The following is a 24,180-nucleotide window of genomic DNA, read 5'->3' on the forward strand; positions in this document are numbered from 1 at the left end:
ATAGAAGTCGGATCCTGGATGTAGAAATAGAAGAAGGTGGTTTCCCTTCTTCATACAAAGAAATGATATTTTTGCAGATACAATAAAGAATCAAATTAACCAAATTTACCTGATGTAGAAGCAATCAAGAAAGCCGCATAAGTAAATATATAACCTACCGAAAAGTGGACTAATCCAACCAATCTTGCTTGCACAATGGAAAGAGCCACTGGTTTATCTCTCCATCGAATCAAATTCGCCAATGGTGTGCGTTCATGAGCCCATGTTAAAGTTTCGATCAATTCCTGCCAATATCTGCGCCATGAGATTAAGAACATAAATCCAGTAGCCCAAACAAGATGTCCAAATAAGAACATCCACGCCCAGACTGATAAACTATTCATACCAAAAGGGTTATATCCATTGATAAGTTGTGAAGAATTTAACCATAGATAATCTCTTAACCATCCCATCAAATAGGTAGAAGATTCATTAAATTGTGAAACATTACCCTGCCATAATGTAATGTGATAAATGTTCATTAATCTTAGTAAGATTGAACTTGGGAAAAGAAAGGGGTTTGATAAGTGGAAAAAAAATTGTTAAAGAATACTTTGTAAATACGAAATTTACGTATTGAATTTGGATTCTTGTATCCGGAACCCAACTTGTATCCAGAATCCAAATAATAGTGAGAATCCGAATAATATTGTTTGTCGTTTTTGTATACGAAATTAAAGAAAAGATACGGTAGAGTTAGGACAGTTATTGTATGAGGTCTAATCAAAGCCAAATTCAAAGGTGCATAATAGATCGATATGAACATCATAAGCTGTCCTGTAATAAACCTGGTTGTTGCTGCTATTTCCGTCTCGGTCCCTTCGTCCATAACCCGGGCTCGAATAAGGAAGAGATAAGATGACCCTATGGAGAATGTAGTCAGAAATCCATAATAGAGTCCCATCACAATGACTGAATTTAGTATTTTAAGGCATAAAGCTGCTAAACGATCTAGTATAAACGATTGATAAATCATGAAAAACCTCTCTTAGTATTTTTATATTTATTGCAATTTTTATTCTTGCAATTTCATTACTATTCTTATATGATATTAGTAATTCTTATACGATATTAGTATATGATATGAATTATTCATTTTCTTATTTTTTATTTTTATTTTCGTATTTTTTATTTCTTATATATAATAATATACTATATGATATTAGTAGATAGTAAATGGTTAGTGATATGATATTAATGTAGATAGTAAATGATATTAATAGATAGTAAATGATATTAATAAGTAAATGGTTGGTGATATGATATTCTTTTATTATTTATATTAGATATTATTAGATTAAATATCTTATTATATGATAATATGGATGGAATATAATGAAATAGAGCCACTTTGAATTTAGCTATGAAATGAGGCAATGGAACGTAGTCATTATGAAGAAGTTCCACGAGTTATAAAGGAAACTTCGGTCTGATATTGGTAATGGGTTGAGAAAAGGAATGGAACTCTACTAGATAGAATTTACCGTTGTTCCTCAGTAGCTCAGTGGTAGAGCGGTCGGTTGTCAACCGATTGATCATAGGTTCAAATCCTACTTGGGGAGATTTTTTTCATTCCGGATTACATAATTCGGAAGGAAAAGCAAAGTGTTCGCTTGTTAAGTAAGATGTCAAGTAAGAGTAGGTAACGGGTTACCCGTATCATTGTTTCTATTACATTCTATCTCATCGTATACCATCCTGTTATGCAATATTGGAGACTCGCGGTCAATACCTAGGTGTAGGTTGGGGATACTCCTTTGTTCTACTAAAAAATTTCATATACTAGTACTAGCAATAGGAAGTGCATCTTTGATGCAATCATCAATTCTCCCGAGAGGCCACCATTACCGAGAGCAAACATATTAATGACGAGGAACACATTTTTGCTATGCTACTTTGCTCTGCTGTTCTGCCCCAAGCCGAAGAATTAACAAAATAAAAATAAATATAGTATTCATTTTTATTTATTTTAAGAACGAAATAAGGTCACACTATTTCATTTCAAGAAAATATCGATAGCTAAGTTCCATAGCTTTGCTTCCACTAGCCCAATCCTAGTTGATTTTCTTATCCAAAAAGTCCTTCCCCTTTTTGCCGGTTGTGGGCGAGGAGGGATTCGAACCCCCGACACCGTGGTTCGTAGCCACGTGCTCTAATCCTCTCTAAGCTACATGCCCCACCATGTCTCCACTAGATCTGTTCCTCGGAGGAACCTACAAGAAACCTTTCCTCTCCCCAGAGATTTTAGCTTAATAAGATGTGAAAGCGCCTCTCTCTCTATAATGTGTTCTGAGGTGTGAAGTGGGAGAGATTTGATTTGAGAATTGGGGTTTTGAATAAGATGACCTTTTCATTCTTATTCCCTATTGCTATTGAAAAAGGGAATAAGAATGAAAAGTGTTAAGCTTTTTATCATCCTGGCGCCGAGCTATTTTCCTGCAGGACCTCCCCTACAGTATCGTCACCGCAGTAGAGTTTAACCACCAAGTTCGGAATGGATTGGTGTGGTTCCTCTACGCCTAGGACACCAGAATATAGAACCATGAACGAAGTAAAGGCATGAGATAAAAGCATATTGAGTCAATGCCAGGTCCTAATTCTTGACTGGATAGGACACCAAAGGCCTCTGCCCTTCCATCCCTAGCTATTCAAGGGATGGGGGACAGAGGTTTTGGTTTTTTTCATGTTGTCAAAGAGTTGAACAATCAAAATAGATGGCGATTGCCTGATCAAATTAATCAGGTCATGTAAGAACAAGGTTCAAGTCTACCGGTCTGTTAGGATGCCTTAGCTGCATACATTACTGCACTTCCACTTGACACCTATCGTTAATGAAAAACGGCTTGTCTCGCCGTGACCTTCTCTTGAATTCTCAAAACTTCTTTTGCTCCATCCCCGCAGGGGCAGAGAACCCATCGCTGTTTAGGCTGTGATACCGGAGGCTCTGGGGAAGTCGGAATAGGAGAGCACTCATCTTGGGGTGGGCTTACTACTTAGATGCTTTCAGCAGTTATCCGCTCCGCACTTGGCTACCCAGCGTTTACCGTTGGCACGATAACTGGCACACCAGAGGTGCGTCCTTCCCGGTCCTCTCGTACTAGGGAAAGGTCCTCTCGATGCTCTAACACCCACACCGGATATGGACCGAACTGTCTCACGACGTTCTGAACCCAGCTCACGTACCGCTTTAATGGGCGAACAGCCCAACCCTTGGAACATAGTACAACTCCAGGTGGCAAAGAGCCGACATTGAGGTGCCAAACCTTCCCGTCGATGTGAGCTCTTGGGGAAGATCAGTCTGTTATCCCTAGAGTAACTTTTATCCGTTGAGCGACGGCCCTTCCACTTGGCACCGTCGGATCACTAAGGCCGACTTTCGTCCATGCTCGATGGGTGGGTCTTGCGAAATGATCCAGAGATTTGAACCTTATAATGCTGCATATGGTAATCTAGAAACAGATCTAGAAAAATCAAAATGAAGAAAAATTAAACGCGTATATACCAAACTGGAAAAATTCCGCATTACGTATATAGACAAATAACACCTCACTCACCACGTAAATGATTCATTCATGAACCAATTCATATACAGTCTGTCGTATACTTAACTTGCAAATACAAACAAAGAAAAATATTAATACTGTATCTATCAAAATACAAAATTGCAATGAAAATAGTCAAAAAAGAAAAAAGTAATAATATTTTTTAACAAATGTGGAAAATAATTTGTTATTTTTATTTGACCCATTATTACTCCAAGTCACATCACACACCGTCCTAGCTAAAAACACAAGCAATATCATAATCCATTGTACACTATATATACACAAGCAATATCATAATTCTTTACTATCCATTACCAATTCTCTTCATAATCTCATTTTTTGATTCTAAATTTTTTTTAAAGAACATTCTTCTACCTCAAAAAACAAATACAACATGGGTTTTGCTTCAATCAAATTGTTTGTGATATTAGGTCTTTTGGCTACATCATGCATAGCACAAGCTCCTGCACCATCACCCACACAATCATTATCACCAAATTCAGCACCAGCTCCATCACCCTCCACAAAATCACCAACACCCTCTCCTGCAAGTCCTCCTTCAACTTCTTCTTCTCCAGGCCCAAGCCCAAACACATCTTCCCCACCAGCACCAGGCTCTAATAGCCCAGCATCAGGCCCAGGTGGGCCCGGACTAGAACAGCCAGGAGCTGAGTCACCCTCTGCTGCATTCTCTATCACCAACACTTTTGTTGCTGTTACTGCTTTTGCTGGAATCCTTGTGTCCATGGTTTTAGCTTAGATGGGTGTATAAATATTTTTTTATTTTTTATTTATTGAATTCATGGTTTAGTCGGTTGAGAATTCTATTTATTTATTTTTTTATAGGCAATAAATTGTTAGTTTTCTTTTGTTGAATAAATTAATAAAATGTTAGTGATTGATGATGATATTATATTATATTATATTAATCATTTTTTGTTTCTGAATTCACTCGATTATATTAAAAAAAAATTCACTCGATTATGTAGATGATAAATTGATGATCATGATCTTCATTCAAGTCCATTTTTCATTCAAATCTCTTTAAATTCAATCATCATTTCAATTCAAGTCCTTCTATTTTATAGTAAATCATCTAGCAAACTATTTTTAGCCAATTATTTTAAAAGTGACTACCACTTGATTTGATTCAAGACATTCCTCTAAATAAGTTTTCCTTCTAAACAACAAATGTGATGAATCTCATCCACTTTAGCAAAGCACGAATGAGTTGTATGAAACAACGGTCCAATAATAAACCCACAACATTTTTAACATTTATATATATATAATATGAAATTTTTTCTTCAAAAATATAATATGAAATTTTGATCTCCTATTTAAAAAATTCATATTTTCGCACCTTATTTGACTTTTAAAAAAAATGGCTATGGCTCATTTTTCTTATAATATAGTTTGTTCCTTTATGACGCGGGAGAACTTATCAAACATATTTTGTTGACATAAATCTTCAGTGTAGTCTGATAAGTCTTGTCACGTTATAAGTGAATGTGTCACATCATAAAAAATATTAAAGAAAATGAGACGGGGTCAAAAAAACTGATTTTTAAAATACAAAACCAAAATTTTATTTATAAAAAAAATAGAGGATCAAAATTCATTTAAATCAAACGATTATTTGATGAAAACCTTACTCCAAGCTATCTCTGGACCATGATAGATCCCCATAACTTTGCTTCTACCATTGAGCACGTTCTTAAACTCGAAGCAAAACCATAAATATACTCAAGCAGCATGTTGCTCAAAATAGTCACAAAGTCATTGAGATGGAGCCACCCAATTGATGTGTGAGAGGGCAGCCTACCAATCGGGTTACCAATATTAAAGATATCAAATTCTTCTGAAGTACACCAAATAAAAGACTATACTCGAGATAACATCAATGATCAAGGAATTATTACACAGGTTGCTCAATAAACAATTATGCCAGCTCTTTGAGGAAAATAATTGAGTATTAGAAACAAAGGGTTAAATGATGTTTACTCATTTCATTTGGCGAGCTTTGATTTACTCCATATAAATTTTTTTTTTGATTTCAACCATATAATTTGAAGATTCTTTGATTTTGAACCTTAATTACATCAAATTTCAAAATTTAAGTTACTTTCTTCCTTCGTAACTGGAACAAATTTTGGTTTACCCCCTTGCCATATCATATATTTTGTACGGTCAAAATTTATGAAGGTCCAAAATTAAAGAATCTTCAAATTACAAAGTTAGAAATTCAAAGTTTTTTTTTTTTTTTATAGAGAATAACCCAAAACTCGCCCAAATGGCAGCGGGATAAACATCATTTAACCTTAAAAATCTTAATATTGTTTCATGACGTTCATCAACAATCTTGTATACATTGTTTTAGAGAAATTGAAACTTCTAGTTACTAATTCGTAAGCTGTTCAAAGACAAGCATGATTTTTTTTGGTTACATTGCTAAAGAAAGAAAAACAGAAAAATTACATTGGTTACATTGTTTTAGAGAAACAGAAAGAAAGACAAGCATGATTTGAGATCACATTTTCAAATGGATGGAATGCTTTGTTGTAAAAATTAGGTATAAATTATTTATATAAATAAAATAATCAAAAAAAATATAAACAAAAAAGAGATCAACAAACTTATCTTCTCTTTTGAGAATTTTGTTGAATTAGATCAGCGACCACAATTCTATCAACATCTTTGACAACCGAATTAAATAGAATCAACACCTGCAAAAGGAATAAAAGATGGAAAGTCTGAGACGCGTTGATCGCGCTGTCTTTAAGAATTTTCCGCGTAATTATAAGCTAATCCCTCAGGATTTAACAGACCATTCTCGATGTATAATCGAGGGAACAGAACTGACAAGAAAAAAATATTTTCAGGAAGATGTAACCCAAAGAACAATTGGAAAGTGAGGGGCATATTTCTTGTTTTGATACAACTCAATGTCAATTGATTAAAAACCATACTTCATTATTTGGTCAAAAAAAAAAAAAACCATACTTCATTAAGTACGTGACTGCATTTTACGTGCACCATATCATTGTTAAGTCAAGCAATAATAATTCCTTATAGATAGCTATTAAAAGAAACGTTATGCATTGACTAAGTAAATAAGTGCTAAAATAAAATAGTTAAGAAAAAGCAATATTATTATTTCCATATCAAGAGATATAACGGAATGGCGGTTACAAAAAATATTACAAAAAATACCGGTATATCATTCGCATCACACCCCCACAATTCTCGTCGTTAGTGTTGTTGGTGCGCTGATAGGCTATGTGCATGTCTGGATTATTTCATGAGTGCTCCAGAGATTTCGCCAAGATCTCATACAAGCGGCGCCACTTGACACTCACATAGGTAATTTCATCAAGGGTATGTTGTAAATCATACACCACCCATAAGGGATATGAAATTCATTAAAAGCTTTATAAGCTTATCCTCTCAGTAATGCAGTGTCTACCACTTCACACACACACACACACACACCATAGGAAAGGGACGAGAACAAAAATTAATTAACTAATTTTTTGGGATAGCAGAACTAATAAGTGATTTGTTCTTACCCATATGAACCTTATTCATGGGATCTCCAATCACAAAGGTTTGGTTCCCATCACTTATTAATTTCGAGTGGCTTAAGTCTCAATCCCCTCGATGTACACAAATTTATTTCATCCCAAGAGCTTTGTTTAGTAGCTATTTTATACACAAATGATGAAGACAATTTTCTTTCATTATATAAGATTGAGTAAGACGTCTCTAAGCCAATCAACCTCATATATTTATCAAAGTCTATAATAATAAACTTGATCTCTATAATCATTTTTATACATGTATGCTGACATTATTATTATGCGACATCATTATCAACGTAAATAAATATAAATCTATTTATAAATTTATCATATATGTATGCTTGAAAGACTTTCAAGCGACAACATCCCATGTTAAGAAAATAGTTTAAAATCATTGTATTATTTTGATACAATGGTTCATCAACTCTAAACAATATTTCATATATTGTCAAACTGAATTCCTTAATATACTTCATCAGGTCTACTAAGATAAATTCTAAGCGACAAACCCCCACATTGAGAAAATATAACTCTATGTATAGATTTATTATACAGGTCTATGTATAGATTTATTACACAATGGAAAATAAATGCCATAAATATATATTTTCTCATAAATAAATTTCGTTAAACATCATTGTATTATTTTAGTACAATGGATAACATATTTTTATAAATTTCTCAATAACATATATTTGGGAGACATCCTTATGAACTTACGCAAAAGATTAACACTAACTCAAAACTACACACATGATTCTCTGCATTATCAATTATTCATATGCATCAATTTAAACAAGATAAGTTTGAGTTTCATTATGCCCTAAAATTTTAAACAAAATCATGAACAACATATATGATATCTCAAGACCTTTTGAAACTAGCTGTCATAAAATTTTTCTCAATTTAAATTAAGGTCTTTTATTCCAAAATATAATTTAAAATAGATCTGTCAATAATTAAAAAAAAAAAAAAACTAGATGTGTGCCTTGAGGTAAAATAAGTCGGACATATAAAGGAATGAAAAAACTTAATTATAACACCATAGCACCAAGAATCTTGTGCTTGAAATACAAATCGGCTCTTTTTAGTTTCACGGCATCACACAACTTGTTACCATTTTCAAGCTAAGCAAATCCTTTCTCATCTATAACCAAAAGAGCAATTTTTTTTTTTTGAGTAACATAGATGAAGAAGGCATAAAAATATGAGAAATATTTCTTATCATGTGATGTTTCTTGATAATTAAGAAGGCAGGTTATAATTTTTCATATTTGCATATTGTTCTAGTATGGGCCGGAGCCCAACTCAACATATATTCTCGGTGGATCCCAATACAAGGAATATTCATTGGGGTTGTGGCACATACCGCACGCGAGACCACATCTGAAACACGACACCTGAGAGCGGTATCGTCCGCGGCACATGCTGCACACAGGACCTCATGCTCACAACTCTCCCTCAAGGACTACACATGTCCCTCGAAGAAATTTTTCCAGGTAAAGTTACAAAGACGAAAACCCTAAACCTACTTTATAAATACTAACTCATAGACATTTGGGTTAGGTATGCTCACTTCTATCCACATATACCTATCATTCAACAAAGCCTACTTACTTAATTATAAGTTAAAATCAAATTATTTCATATCAAACAATGCCAATTAATTATAAGTTAAAATCAAATTATTTCATATCAAACAATGCCAAATATGACATAATATAAGTAATTACTACACTCAGTACTATACAATCACGACCTATTCATATGAGATTTATACTTTTCAAAGTTGTTCCTTTTACTCCATTCTTAAACTCTTTGAACAAATTCAAAGATGTATATAGCTTGTGTCCAATACACATATTCACATCTACTAAGCCCATTAGTAACATAGATGAAGTAAGAGAAATAAAACATATCTAAAAAATATGTTTAGTAGTCTATCGACTTCCTACAAGAATGTAATTCAAGCAAATCAGATGTTTTTTCATAATTTTTAATAATATTTTACTTTTTGGTGTTGCATTAGGTAGTAAGGGGTAGAGGTGTCAACCTAGTTGGGATGTCTCCTCTCCATCTTTTATCTTATTGATTTATAAAATAATAATAATTAATTATTATAGATAAATCATACAAAATTGATTTTCTCTCTTTTACATGTATTAAATACGATTCTTGTAGTCATGTATATCAATCACCAAGAAACATAAACAACCAATTACATACATATCAGTCACAAACAATATCAGTGACTAACTACATGCATGACTCTTGAATCTATTCTCCATGTATTAAATATGCATGCCACATGATAATGAATATTATATATATATATATATATATATATATATATATATGTATGTGTATATATATATATATATGCTAGAAATACAAATTGATTTTAAAATCTAACTTCTATAACTGAATTTTTCTAATTAAATTATAAATTCATGCAATGTTCTATTTTTTTGGACAAATTATAAATTCTTGTAGGTACTACTTTGAACGTAAACATAAATCTTGTTTGATGTATATGATTTCTCTTCACTTATTATTTTGCATTTTCCTCTTTTTTTTTTCTTTCATCTTTTTGGATAGATGCGTGAAAATAAAAGACACTTGTACAAAGTCATGAGTTACAAGTACAGAAACAAAAATTGGCACGCTTCAAACTATTTACATATATTATTATTCATGAAATAACAATGTTGGTGTTCTTTTGCATGTGTTTCATTAAAGGCTATTATATTCTTTCGAAAAAAATTTAAAGGCTAGTATATAAAATAAATAATGAATGGTTTGTAGAAAAAAAATATAAGTAAACTCTGATGATTATCTTGTCTGTTGGAAAGCACTTACGTACCATAGCAGTTGGGTACCATTGTACCATTGGCCAGTCAAATTTTGACATATGTCAAAGATTTCTAAAACCAGTCCTTGCAAAAACCGACTTAAAAAGTCTAAAATAAAATATTTTAAAAATCCAAAAGGAAAAATGGTTTTGTTGCCATTCATTTTAAATCCTAACTATCAAGATATATATCTGGTTAAAGCACAGATTAAATGGTGCGATGAAACAACTACTTATTATCTAAAAGAGAATTTTGATTATCATCTCTTTTCAAGATATGTAATTAAAGCTGAACAACTCAGAAATAATCTTAAAAAATTAGCAAGATAATGGAAGGTCTTATAAATCCATTTGGAAAAAAATACCTCAACCATTCATATTAGAACCTAATTATAATAAGGGTTAATACATTTTTACCCCCCTGTAATATAGGCGAGTTCCGGTTTTCCCCCCTGTAAAAAAGATTCTTTCGATTCCAACCCTGTAATATGAAGATTCCGTCGAAAACCCCCCTGGTCCTATTTGACACACTCCCCTGCTGACGTGGCAATGACGTGGAGGGCCACATGTGAAATTAATTTTTATTTTATTTTTTTTTGGCTGACATGTGTGTATTTAGTTAACACATCACTATTTATTAAAATCATTTTAAAAATTAAAAAAGAAAACATTATATTTTTTTTAAAAAAACATTAAAAAACTTAAAAACTTAAAATCTTTTAAAAACACAAATCAGAGAAATTAGAAATTAGAAAGTCACATTGCATTTTCGTTTTCAACCCTCACATAACACACTTCACTCTCCATCTTCCATTTTCTCAGAATCTCTCAACCAGAAACGAACCCTAACTCAGAAACGAACTCGAAGAAGAAGATGACGAACTCGAAGAAGAAGATGACGAACTCGAATAAGAACCTGAAGAACGCGAAGAAGAAGAAGAAGGTAGCTACGGAAGGAAAGAGAAACGATGCGAAGAAGAAGAACACGCTAAAAAGCGTTCAACCCGAAGGAAATCCGGTCGTAGCAGAGGCGAATATGAACAAAGATGGTGGAAACGATTCAGTAAGTTTCTTTATTCATTATCCTACTTCTTTGTTTCAAGGGTTTAAAAATCAAATTTTTGCATGGATTTAAAAACAATGAGGGTTGTTTATAGCTGCTGTGGTCCTGTTACGGGGTTTAAAAATCAATTTTTTGCATTGATTTTTGTCTTTTAGGGTGTTGTCTTTTAGGGTTTTTTATTCCTGAGAAAGGAAATTGCTTTGCTGACTGTGTGTGTGTATGTGTGGGGTATGTTTGTGGGGTCCACACTTACACGTGTCTAATTTTGATTGGTGTTAAAATTTTGTCAGGAAAAATTGTTGTTCAACTGTATCTTTCATCATGGCGGTGAATTTGTTAAGGATGATATCTTGTTCTATAGAGGTGGAAAGCAAGCAATTGTAAGTGATATAGACCTGCAGACTTGGGGTATGGATGCTATTGATGAGATTGTAACTGGTTGGGGCTATGATAAACAACACTACAGGATTTGGGGTGTAGTTGATGGGGAGGATGGTAAGTTTTTTCAAATTTATGTTGACCACCTTGCTGAAGAAGTTGCTATAAGGGCTATTGGTGATGAAGTTGATGGACATATATACTTAGAACACAATCAACAGGATGTATTAGAAAGAGATTTGGAAATCAGGGAACCCATTTGTTTTGATAAGTTCAACTCTGATGTGGATGATGATAGTGGTTATAGCAGTTATGATGTGGAGCTAGATGACAGTGAAAATGAGAGAGCTACTGCACTAGATGATGGGTTTGATGTTGTTGTTCATGAAGAAGTCCCTGCACAGAAGTTGTTAATAGGCAACAGTTCAGCAAATGGAAGTAAGGGAAAGGGTAAGGCTCATATGGAAGAAGCACAAAAGCAAAACTTATGTGATGGAAGGGGAAAAGGTAAGGGTCATATGGTGGAACCAGTTGAGGAATACTTTAGTGAGGAGCTAGATAGCTCAGATCCAGATGAATCTGACCATGAGGCAGGACCTAGATATGAAAAGTTTAGAAGGGAGCAATTAAGGAAGATGCTTTGAAAAAAGGAGAAAAAAGAAAAGAAGGGGAAAAAAAGTGTGGGTATTTATGTCTTTGTTCTAAAGTGGGTGACAGGCACACTTACCAAATTAAAAGCTATGTAAAGGATCACACGTGTGGGAGGGTTACAAAAAACAGATCTGCCAAGTCCAAGTGGGTTGCAAACTTTGCTGTTGTTAACAAACTTCAAACCAGTGAGAAAGTCACAATCAAAGACATCATGAATGATATGAGGAAGAACTACTCAGTAGATATTACAAAGGGAAGGGCATGGAAGGCAAAGCAACTAGCACAGAAGATTGTTGATGGGGATGCTGACAGGCAATATAGCATGGTATGGAGGTATGCTGCTGAGTTAATCAGAGTTTGTCCAGGTAACACTGCTAAGGTAAATGTTGAAAAACTTGGTCCTACAATTCAACCCAGATTTGGGTCTTTCTACTTTTCATTTGATGGCTGCAAGAGAGGGTTCAAAGCTGCATGTAGACCCTTTGTGGGGGTAGATGGGTGCCACTTGAAGACCAAATATGGTGGACAACTTCTGCTAGCTGTTGGAAGGGACCCCAATGACCAGTATTTTCCCCTGGCCTTTGGTGTTGTTGAAGTAGAAAGCAAGGCAAGCTGGAAATGGTTTATGGAGCTGTTGATGAATGACATAGGAAATGACAGAAGATATGTCTTCATATCAGATCAACAGAAGGTATAACATTATGTTTTATCATTTTTAACTGTTTGTAATTTTATGAGTTTTATTATCTTATATGAATGTACTTTTTACTTTTGTGAGTTATACTATTATAGGGATTAATGTCAGTGTTTGAAGAAATGTTTGAGTCAATTGAGCACAGACTCTGTTTAAGACATTTATATGCAAACTTCAAGAAGAAGTTTGGTGGTGGAACCTTGATAAGGGACCTGATGATGGGTGCTGCTAAAGCAACCTACTTTCAAGCTTGGAAGGCAAAAATGGATGAATTGAAGAAGGTTGATGTTGGTGCCTGGGAATGGTTGATGATGCACCCTACTAAAAGTTGGTGTAAGCATGCTTTTTCTTACTACCCTAAGTGTGATGTACTAATGAATAACTTAACTGAGTCCTTTAATGCAACAATATTAGTGGCTAGGGATAAACCATTTTTGTCTATGTGTGAATGGATTAGGACTTACTTAATGAATAGGATTGGCACTGCTAGAATTAAATTAGATAGGTGGCAACACAACATTATGCCTATGCCTAGGAAGAGGTTAGATAAAGAAGTGTTTTTGTCTGGACAATGGACACCAAGTCTTTCAATGGGTGATGAATGGCAAGTGATACATCATTATGGTGACCAACAATTTATTGTAGATACTGCTAAGAGAACTTGTTCTTGTGGGTTTTGGGAATTGGTAGGGATTCCTTGTAGACATGCAGTAGCTGCATTATCTTATAGGAAACAGAACCCCTCAGATTTTGTTGACCATTACTATTCAAGGTCAAAGTATATAGAGTGTTATAGTTTTGGAGTCAGTCCCATCAATGGCATGGAAATGTGGCCTGAGGTAGACATAGAGGAGCCTTTGCCTCCACACTACAAAAGAGGAGCTGGTAGACCCAAAAAACTGAGGATCAGGGAAGTTGATGAGCTTGGGACTAGAATGAGAAGACCTGGAGTGAGTTATAGGTGTACCAAATGTGACAAGATTGGCCACAACTCTAGGAGGTGTAAAAGTACTATTCAGGATCCAAATGCTGCTAAGAGAAAGGTATATTATTTCAACTTATTTAAAAGCACACTTTGTTAACTGTACACATCTGATTTAATATTAATATGTTACAGAGAAAGACAGGGAAGCATACTGAATGTGGTGAAAATGTGGATGTCCATGAAAATGGTGAGACATCTAATGGTCAGACTGAAACTACTACTGCTGAAATGGACAACTCTGATAACCCTGCTAAAAGACAGGTAACTTATTACCACTGCATGTCCACTATTTATTACCAAGATAGTGTTTAGAAAGATTAACTTATATATTGTTTTAAAACTATTTTGTAGAAGGAAGTCAGTTCTCAAATTGGTGTGGAATCACTGGATAATGTGTTTGATGACATTACTGATGAACTGATTGCATCCATTCCTGATGTCTCTGTGTCTGATGTGTCTGGTACTGAAACTGCACTACCATATGTGCCTGTGTCAGTTAATGAAACTGCACCAGCAGATGTGCCTGTGTCTGGTACAGCAACTGCACCAGCAGATGTGCCTGTGTCTGGTACAACAACTGCACCAGCTGATGTGCCTGTTGTTGCTGCAACTGGCCCAAGATTGCTCAATGGCCCAAGGATGCTCAATGGTCCAAGGATGCTCAATGGCCCAAGGATGCTGAATGGCCCAAGGATGCTCAATGGCCCAAGGATGCTCAATGGCCCAAAGATGCTCAATGCTGTGACTAATGCTGCTAAGATGACCAATATAGGCCAGCAGGTAAGGAAGAGAACTAGTGAAAGGCTTAGGAAGCTAAAGACAAAGAAAATTACAGGTCCTGGAGCTACTGCAGCTGCACCAATGGTGTTGGATGAGTCTGAAGAAGGGGTATTAACACAAGAAGAACCTACAGCAGGCACAAAAGATGGAGTAGTTCTTCCAATCATCAGAACAATGAAGAGTGTAGTTGCAGAGAAATAGTTTAGTGATTTGTAATGACATTAAGCACTATGCGCTATCTTTTGAAACTCTGTTTTTTGTTATGACTTCAAGCACAATATGTGCTATCTTTTGAAACTCTGTATTTTGTTATGACTTTAAGCACAATGTGTGCCATCTTTTGAATTGTGTAATGTCTTTATGTCTTTAAGTACAATCTGTGTCTTTTATGCACTTATATGTAATGACTTATTCACTATTATCTTATGACTAATGCACTTTCTCTTTTATTTACTTAAGGCTTATATGCAATCTTAACAGTGTTCTCAAGTCTTTTTGTAGTGAATCTTAGTGTTACTAATGCCAAAGTTAAACCAGAATGTAACATAACCAACATATTTCATTCATTAATACCAACCATTACATCATACTAAACCATTACATCATACTAAACCATTACATTATACTAGTTATGGATGTTACAAAAGGTTATTTTTTAACACATTACATTTCGACAGGAGACATAAACTTCAAAACAACCAAGAAGAAGATCCATGACAACACCAATAAAACAAGTAGGCCAAAGCTTTTGCTTCTTTCATATTGCAGTTTCTTCTTCGTTTTTAGGTGCTTGGTTGAGGCCCTCTCAGACCCATATACCTTGCCTAATTCCTTTCCAAGTTCTTTTCCAACTTCCTCTCCAATTTCCTTGCCAAACACCCTTAGATATTCAGCTATCATTGCACAGTTCTTGCAACCATCTTCAACATTCTTAGAAGTCAGATTCACCATGTTGCTGCTTCCAACATCATAGCCACTTGAACCTTTTGAGTTTTGCAATGTAGATTCACCAAGTTCATTGTCTTTGTTCTTTGCAGCCAATCTTTTCAACAGGGCCTGCACTCTTGGTGTTTCTAACTCATCATCCCATATGAACAAATTACAATGATCTTCATTCTACATCAAATAATCACAACAGATTTAACTGACAAGAAGATGAATCAAAATAAAATAAAATAAAAATCGATAAATTTTACCTCCCAAAAATTACAGCATCTCCAAAATTTCCTCTTTGGGTTTTCATCTGTGTTTGATACCCACAATCGCATAAGCCTATTGCACCCACATTTGGGTGCATTTCTTCCATTTGAGTTCCCAATTGATGATGCTTTGCTTCCAGCCATATCAAACCCCAAAAAACGAAAATAAATACAACGAAATCGCGGTTAGGAACAATGAAGGAAACTGAATCCGAAAACGAAAATCCAGAAGAACAGGATTACGAAAATGGAGAAGAGGAATGGCGATGAGTTGAGGAAGATGAAGACTGGATCTGAATGAACATTCTTTCCCCTTTGGGTTTTTAATTTGTGTTTTTAAAAGAATTTAACTTTTTAATGTTTTCTTTTTTAATTTTTAAAATGATTTTAATAAATAGTGATGTGTTAACTAAATACACACATGTCAGCCAAAAAAAAATAAAATAAAAATTAATTTCACATGTGGCCCTCCACGTCATTGCCACGTCAGCAGGGGAGTGTGTCAAATAGGACCAGGGGGGTTTTCGACGGAATCTTCATATTACAGGGTTGGAATCGAAAGAATCTTTTTTACAGGGGGGAAAACCGGAACTCGCCTATATTACAGGGGGGTAAAAATGTATTAACCCTTATAATAATATAATTAGAATGAAAAATCAAATTAAATGGTTAAGAGAAACGGCATTCTGGTTTCTTATAATGGAAAATAATTATTCTCTATACTGGGAGTATAAAAATTTTGCAAATCTTTTAAGCATAAAAATACAAGAGTTTCTGCATGGCTAATAAAGGACTTGGAGAAAAAATACAAGATATTTATGAAAAAATAGTTGTTCTACAAGAACGACTAGAGAAAATAGTTTCTTTCATAGAAACTTCAACAGAATACTGGATAGATAAAGAGTTTAAAGAAAGACTCGACGGAAAACTATCTAGTTTAGAAAATATTCAAAAAGGGTTGGATGAAAAACTCTGTATAAAGATAGACGATCTAATTGATTTAATAAGCCTTTTACCAAAGAAAGATAAAAGTCTAACTTTGGATGACCTCCAACTTCTTTTTAAGAGGGAGGAAGATGGGATAGAAGAAAAAGAAAAACCCTCGCAACAAACACAATTCTTTGCTCCAAATTATTAAAATGGATGAAACAGAGGAAGAAATAGCTAACCAGCTACAAGAATTACAAACCCTAATGGCTACTTTAGACATTAGTGAAAAGAATAAAAATATCGAAGAACTAGAAGATGAAAATAAATTCGTCTATGATTTCGATTCCGATAGTTCAATCGAAAGTTTCGATGAAAATCCACAAGTAGGACTTGTTAAAACTGATGATGCAGAATCATCAGAACAAGGACGTAAAAGAGGACGTCGTGATGGTAATGAAGAATTTATTGACCAACAAATAATAAAGGAAAAAATAAATGAAAGAAAATATAAAAGTATACCACCAAAATATATCCCAATTGTAAATTCACAAAAAGAGGATGATGTACTCAATCTTGATTGTATCACAGATAAAGGAAAAGAATTAAGAGAATGGTATCGAAAACATAAAATAAATGTTCAAATAGATGTTCAACTAAAAGCCTTCAGCCCAAAAGATATCTTTAATTATCTTAAGACTAAAACATATGGAAATGCGATGAAATTCATACATGAATATCCAGATTCAGAATTACCATCTACGGGAAATGAAACTGTAGACTATATATACGATATTCTAAAAATAGAATTTATAGGATATGAAAGTATTGATGCTAAGAAGGAATTAGAAAACACATTAATTCACAAAATTTTTAATCTAAAAATTTGTGATATGTGTCAAATAGATCCATTTATATGTGAATTTGAAGAATATTACTATGGTATTCATCCAACAAAAAGAAGAGAATATAATTTATTAAATCTATTCTATAATAAACTCCCAAGAGGATTAGGAATAAAAATGCAAGAAATTTTTGACGAAAAAACAAATAATGAAATGGGATTGGAAAATACCCTAGGAGCTAGAATAACCACATTAAAACAATGGGTATCTGAACAATGTATGAATAAAATTGCTAAAAGAGATGCAAAAATAAACCTCTGTTGCGATAAACTACAAAATAAAGTTGGCAATTATGGTTGTAAAAAACCTAAAAAAAGAAAAAGAAAGGTCTTTAGAAAGATTGACCGATCAGAATATAGAAGGAAAAAGAAATTTCCTAAGAAATTTAATAAACAAAAATATTTTAGGAGAAAGAAGAAATATCCTAAAAAGAATTCATGTCCCAAAGGCAAGAAAACATGTACATGTTGGTTATGCCATGAAGAAGGACATTATGCAAATAAATGTCCCAAGAAGAAAGAATCTAAAAAAGAAACCTTAAAATTAATTTGGCATGTAGGTTTCGAACCAATAGAATCAGACATAGATTCTGATGAAAGTAGTATTTTTGAATATACTACTGAAAAAGAGTTTGAAGAATGAGTAGGAAGATCCTAAAAGATGGGAATCCTAATTCAACATTTATTCAAATTATCTTGAACAAAAAGAAAATCATGGGTTACATTGACACGGGTGCAACTCTATGTTTTGGAAGAAAATACATATCCAAAGATTGGATTGAATTAAAAAAACCAAAAGAAATAATTATTGCTGATAAAACAAAACATAAGATATGGTTTGTTTTGAAAGATACTTTCATAAAAATTGAAGATAAATATTTTTATATAAGATCAATCTATGAGCATGATTCTGGAATAGATTTGATAATAGGAAATAACTTTTTAAAGTTATATAGTCCTTTTATTCAAGAGCTTGATACTATAACATTAAAATGGTTTAATGTAAATAACCCAGAAGAAAGTGAACTTGTTACGACAAACATTATAACAAAAAATGAAATTTTAAAAGCAATAAAAGAAAACCTCAATGTACTTAGATGTATGTGGGATAAGAGAAAGTTTTACTTAACAACTGAACAAAATCTAGGATATCACCTAGATCAAGTATGTTCTGAAAATCCATTGGACTCCATAGTGAATAAAATACAGGATTTAGTTGTTATAAAACTCAAAGATCCTAAAAAAGGAAGTCAAGGTCCTATACAAAATCCCTTACTCTGCAGAAGATAAGGAAGAATTTAAAAAAGAAATAGCAGAATTATTAGAAAAAGGTCTAATAAGTGCTTCTATTAGTCCACATTCGGCCCCAACTTTTTATGTCAGAAAACATAATGAGATAAAAAGAGGAAAAGCTCGAATGGTGATAAATTATAAAAAACTTAATGAGATGACTATAAGCGATTCTTATAAGTTACCAAGAAAAGATTACATTTTTGAAAAAATAAGAGGATGTAATTGGTTTTCATCTCTAGATGCAAAATCTGGATACTGGCAGTTAAGGTTATCAGAGGAAACAAAACCATTAACAGCTTTTAGTTGTCCAGAAGGACATTTTGATGGAAAGTTTTATCATTTGGTTTAAAACAAGCACCGTCAATATATCAAAGATTTATGGACAATACTCTAAAAGGTCTTGATCATATTTGCTTTGTTTATATCGATGATATATTAATTTTTACTAAGGGAAGTAAAGAACAACATATTAAAGATGTTATGACTGTTTTAAACAGAATAAAGGATAGAGGAATTGTTCTATCTAAGAAGAAGTCAGTACTTTTGAAACAAGAAATCGAATTCCTTGGTCTTATTATAAGAGAAGGAGGAAAACTCGATTTATCACCACATGTTCAAGAAAAAATTTTACTTTTTCCTGACCAATTAGTGGATAGAAAACAAATCCAAAGATTTTTGGGATGTTTAAATTATATTGCTAATGAAGGATTTCTTCAAGATTTAGCAAACGATAGAAATTTTTTACAGAAGAAGATATCTGAAAAAGTGTCATGGTCATGGACACAAAAAGATACTGAGACTGTAAAATCTTTAAAAGAAAAATTAAAAGTTTTACCACAACTATACAACCCAACAGAAAATGATTTTTTGGTTGTAAATGTTGATGCAAATCAATTTACTTGGGCTGGAGTTATGAGAGCTCTACCTAATGGTAAACAAAAACTGGGATTAAATCTCAGTGGATATGTTGAGGATGAAACCCCACAACAATCCTATACCATTGTGGGCGCAACCCCACAGTTAAAATCAGATATCCCTAATGGGCGATCAGATAAAAAATCAGTCTCAACTGATACAAAACTTGATTATTCAAGTAATAACATCCGAATTAAGGATAAAGATCTTGTTTTATGCAAGTATGTTTCAGGTTCTTTTAAAGATGCTGAAACAAGATATCATATCAATGAGAAGGAAACTCTTTCTTGTTTAAATGTTTTAGAAAAATGGAGAATGGATTTAATTCCATCAAGATTTTTACTAAGAACTGATTCAACTTATGCTAGCGGATTTTGGCGCTACAATTTAAAAGTTGATCATAAACAAGGAAGACTTGTTAGATGGCAAATGCGCATCCAACAATTCTATCCTTATATTCAACTAATAAAATCAGAAAACAATTGTTTTGCAGATACTCTGACAAGAGAATGGAGCAAGCTCTAAAAGTTATCTACAATAGCTTAAAGCAAAAGGATGAACATATTGAAATCCATAGCCAAAAGCTAAAACAGCTCTCTTCAGAGAGGGGGAAGATGATTAAAATGATTGAAAGTCTAACCAAGATCATAAATGTTGAAACTCCAACAACAAAAGAAGAACCAACAAAAAAGACTTTGAATGAACAACAAAGTTTTTCATCAACATCTTCAGCAGGTTCTATGCTAGAGGAAGATACAAAAAAGTCATGGGCTGACAAAGTTGAACAAGAAAATGAAGAGCCAAAAAATGGTTCAGACCAAACAAGCGATGCTGTAGATCCACAACCAGCAAAGAAGGTATATGTCATCTTTGATGGTCCAATGAAAGGCATCTACAATAATTGGGCAATTGCAAGCCTCCACATCAATGGCAAAAATGTCAGACATAAATCTTATCCAACAATGGAGGAAGCAAAAGAGGCTTACAAAGCCTCCTATAAAGAAATGATCATTGCTAAAGAAATTGGCCAACCATCAAAAATGGAGTCAAAGAAAAAGATATCAGTGGGATCCATAATAAATCTCCAGAAAGAAAAAAAATAAGCCAAAAACCCTTGATGATTTCATGGGAAAATGGAGATGGCTAGCAAACTTCAAAGAAGAGTTAGCACTTGAATGTTTTTACCCAGTCAACACCATATATGGGGTAAAAGCTAATACGGTTCCAGGAATATCCAAAGAATTGATTAAAGAATTCTATGACTATGGAATGCTTAAGACCGTGTACCTTGAAGAAGGAGAAGGTCGTAGATTCCAAGAATTGGCTGATCTACCAAAAGAGATTGGTGATACTGCAAAGAGATTTAATGACTTCCTTGCTAAAGGAAGAGAAATATATCTCCAGTTCGAACAAACCTATCCATGGTTTTTTGAAGAAAATAATTTTATGGCTGTAAGACCAAAAACAGTCATCAAAATAGGAATTTCAAATAAAACTTATCTACCTCCAAATTCAGAAAGTATTGGATGGACAGTAGATTCGTTCATTTATCAAATGAAACGATTTTATGATAACCTTATTAGATATGGTTCTACCATTATTAATTATAAGGTCCTCTATACTACAGAAACCTGTCTTATGGTCTGTGACTCCAAGAAGAAGGTTTCAGAAGAACATCTCAAGCAAACACTTCATTATGAAGAACTATTCTCAAAATTTGAGAATGCTCTTGGCCAAATCCCAGATGAAGTTCAACAGGAGTGTTGTCAACACTTCTCAAAATACAAAGGGCATATCTGTAAATGGTGTGCAAAAAAGAAAGTGTCGGTAGAAGAAGACAAAATACCGACAATCACAGCACTTGAAGATAAGGCAAAAGGAAAAGCCTAAACACGCGTCATGTAGATGGCCATAGGAACAAAGTTGTAATAATGGAACCTTATCATCTGTGTCAGATGGGGTCCATTTAGTTGAAAACCTTATCACCTTATGTGATAATGCTTTTACTTTTTCCTTTGCGTGTTTTGTTTGTTTTTCTTTTTAGCTGGAAGGAAAGTGACATGTGACCTACTCTGTAAGTCCTTTCCTCCTATAAATAAGAGCCTCGATGCTCACTTGTAAGATACAACTGAAATCAATGAAGTAAGTACCTTAGTTTGTGAAAAACATTGTTGGGAAAGGGCTTCGCAGGATTTGAGGTTGTCATAAACAAATCGAAAGATTTCAAAATCAATAATCGAAAGATTATTTCAAATTCCAAAGGATCGAAAGATCAGAATCATCAAAAATCCAAGACAAAGTCAGGTATGATTTTAAATAATTTAAATATTTTATAATTTTTATAATGGAATTTAGCATGAAAAAAGAAGATTCATCTGGTTTTATGGCAGATGTATTAATAGATCATATAGAAAAGGTAGATTTTACCTTAAAACCAGAAGAAAACTTCAAACAGAAAAATATTTTTTCTTTAATAAAAGAAAAACTATCTAGAGAAAATATTATAAAATATGGAATGATGGTAGGAGAAGTCCCTGTACCAATGGAATCAACAGATGGATCTGTTGTAATATCCATAATAGACGAAGAACAAATTAATTACAGGTTAAAACATCTATCGTTAGAAAAAAGACAGAAGATAAGATATATTCATATATCAACTATCCAGATAATCATAAAAAGTACTTTTATGAAAGGAATAAACTCAGAACTAGAACTTCTTATAGAAGACGCTAGAATGAATAAAAAACATTCACTAATAACCAAAGGTGAAGGAAATTTAATAGGTGGAAAAATAAAATTTGATATAAATCTACAAATAGGTTTGAGTCTAAATGATATAGATCTAGACAGATCTTTAGTAATTCATTATAAACTTAAAGATCAAGATCTCATGAGACCAGGAAACCATCCTTTTAGTATAAGTTATAAAATGAATTATGCACTAAGTAACTCTCATTATAGTGTAGAATTTAGTGGAAAAGAAAAAATACAAATAGATGAACTAGTTGCACCATTAGTAAAATTAGAATCGCCAATTCTAAAACCACTAAAAAGATCAAAATCTATTCTGACCATAGAAAGAACACCTCTTCTAAAACAAGAAGAAAGTACTAGTGAACCAAAGCTTCTACTAGCAAGAACTTCATTAGACAGTAATGAAAAAAGAAAGCTTAACAAAACCTTGTCAGAAATAAAAACTGAACTCTTAGGCATTAATAAAAAATTATAATGCCAGGAATAACAATAAAAAATGAATTAAGAATAAAACTAGATAGCCTAGTTAACAGAATAGAAGAAAATTTCTTCAGAATAGAAATGAAAAACACACTTTGGGGAATTCATGATTTAATGATTTTACAGATTTCATATATAGATGAAATGATAGAAGAATTAGAAGGGACAGAAAATATTTCTGTTACACAAAAAGAAAGGGCCACAACCCTCTTATGGCCATCTCAAAAATTAATTGAATTTGAACAGTCATTAGAAAAAATTCAGGAAAGTTCCTCAAATATATAATGTCTGGTTTAGGCCTAATAACAGAATTAAAACTTTAAAAAAAAAAAGATTAGAGAACATAGTCTCTGATATAGAATTTTATCACAGAAGAGTTGTCTTAAGACAAATTCTATTTCATTCTAAAGAATTTGTAATTTATCATATAGAATATATTGATGATTTTCTAAGAGAAATAGAAGATTAGAAAATCTTACTAATACACAAAGAGAAAGAGCAAAAACGCTCTTAAAACCATTTCAAGGATTAATTAAAATCGAACAAATGTTAAATCAAGTTCGACAACAAGATTTCGCTGGCGATTCTGCCCCCAACCTGGTATCAGAGCCAGTAATACAATCCTAGGGAATAATAATGAAAATAAAAATATTATTCTTTCAAAAAAGACAAAAGTCTTTTAAAATCGCTTTTTTATTTAACCGATTTAAAAGGCTAGGAGGACAAAATCCACATGTCACACACTTATTGAACAATGTTACATAACATAGATCCCACTATGTTACACAAGTGGAACCCCTTGTCTGTTAGAGATGCTTTGGGCCTCTTCCAGGGATGGAGAAGATTAGTCAGGGTTTCATGTTGATATGACATTTGATTGTGTGGTCCATCTACGACTTGTAATGATATTTTTATTTTTTTTAGGTAAGACACTAGATGTTGAACAACTGGTTGACATGATCAAGTTCACTTCGTGGTATTGGTTCTTTGAGAAACAATGAAGCCTCTAGAATTAAGTTGTTTTGATGATGTAGTCTTAGGTGTTGATATTACCTTTGGGTTGTTAAGTTTTGCATGTTGATCCTTTGATAGGTTTTACTTAGATTTTGTTAAAGCACCCAAGCAATCTATGCATCTT

The 24,180-nt window shown here is 33.3% G+C and overlaps 3 protein-coding genes and 1 non-coding gene across 4 annotated transcripts; 2 read left to right on the top strand and 2 right to left on the bottom strand.

Moving 5' to 3' along the window:
- Positions 1 to 1,529: 1,529 nt before the first annotated feature.
- Positions 1,530 to 1,601, top strand: TRNAD-GUC (transfer RNA aspartic acid (anticodon GUC)). Its single transcript has one exon. It is a non-coding gene; the product is annotated as a tRNA-Asp (tRNA).
- Positions 1,602 to 3,887: 2,286 nt separating this feature from the next.
- On the bottom strand, positions 3,888 to 4,599 carry LOC146900251 (uncharacterized). Its single transcript, XM_085738577.1, has one exon. The coding sequence runs from the start codon at positions 4,329 to 4,331 to the stop codon at positions 3,930 to 3,932; it is 402 nt and encodes a 133-aa protein (XP_085594703.1). The 5' UTR covers positions 4,332 to 4,599; the 3' UTR covers positions 3,888 to 3,929.
- Positions 4,600 to 10,836: 6,237 nt separating this feature from the next.
- Positions 10,837 to 15,018, top strand: LOC146900252 (uncharacterized). The gene is made up of 5 exons (XM_085733006.1): positions 10,837 to 11,079; positions 11,370 to 12,799; positions 12,901 to 13,845; positions 13,920 to 14,048; positions 14,139 to 15,018. Exons 2-5 carry the CDS (start codon positions 12,320 to 12,322, stop codon positions 14,766 to 14,768), a joined length of 2,184 nt encoding a protein of 727 aa, XP_085589132.1. The 5' UTR covers positions 10,837 to 11,079; positions 11,370 to 12,319; the 3' UTR covers positions 14,769 to 15,018.
- Positions 15,019 to 15,173: 155 nt separating this feature from the next.
- Positions 15,174 to 16,380, bottom strand: LOC146900253 (uncharacterized). Its single transcript, XM_085733007.1, has 2 exons — positions 15,764 to 16,380; positions 15,174 to 15,683 (listed from the first exon to the last, which is right to left on the bottom strand). The coding sequence occupies exons 1-2, from the start codon at positions 15,908 to 15,910 to the stop codon at positions 15,231 to 15,233; spliced, it is 600 nt and encodes a 199-aa protein (XP_085589133.1). The 5' UTR covers positions 15,911 to 16,380; the 3' UTR covers positions 15,174 to 15,230.
- Between the last annotated feature and the right edge of the window lie 7,800 nt (positions 16,381 to 24,180).

The sequence above is a fragment of the Medicago sativa genome, chromosome 8 (genome assembly GCF_051527215.1).
Source record: "Medicago sativa cultivar Bolivia chromosome 8, Bolivia_mono, whole genome shotgun sequence".
Lineage (NCBI taxonomy): Eukaryota > Viridiplantae > Streptophyta > Magnoliopsida > Fabales > Fabaceae > Medicago > Medicago sativa.

What these genes read in the sequence shown, in the direction of transcription:
- LOC146900252 (XM_085733006.1), top strand. Translation starts at nt 12,320, where the DNA reads ATGAATGATATGAGGAAGAACTACTCAGTAGATATTACAAAGGGAAGG. An exon ending in TCATATCAGATCAACAGAAG is followed by an intron (nt 12,800 to 12,900) that starts GTATAACATTAT and finishes ATACTATTATAG; the next exon opens with GGATTAATGTCAGTGTTTGA. An exon ending in CAAATGCTGCTAAGAGAAAG is followed by an intron (nt 13,846 to 13,919) that starts GTATATTATTTC and finishes AATATGTTACAG; the next exon opens with AGAAAGACAGGGAAGCATAC.
- LOC146900251 (XM_085738577.1), bottom strand. Translation starts at nt 4,331, where the DNA reads ATGGACACAAGGATTCCAGCAAAAGCAGTAACAGCAACAAAAGTGTTG.
- LOC146900253 (XM_085733007.1), bottom strand. Translation starts at nt 15,910, where the DNA reads ATGGCTGGAAGCAAAGCATCATCAATTGGGAACTCAAATGGAAGAAAT. An exon ending in GATGCTGTAATTTTTGGGAG is followed by an intron (nt 15,684 to 15,763) that starts GTAAAATTTATC and finishes TATTTGATGTAG; the next exon opens with AATGAAGATCATTGTAATTT.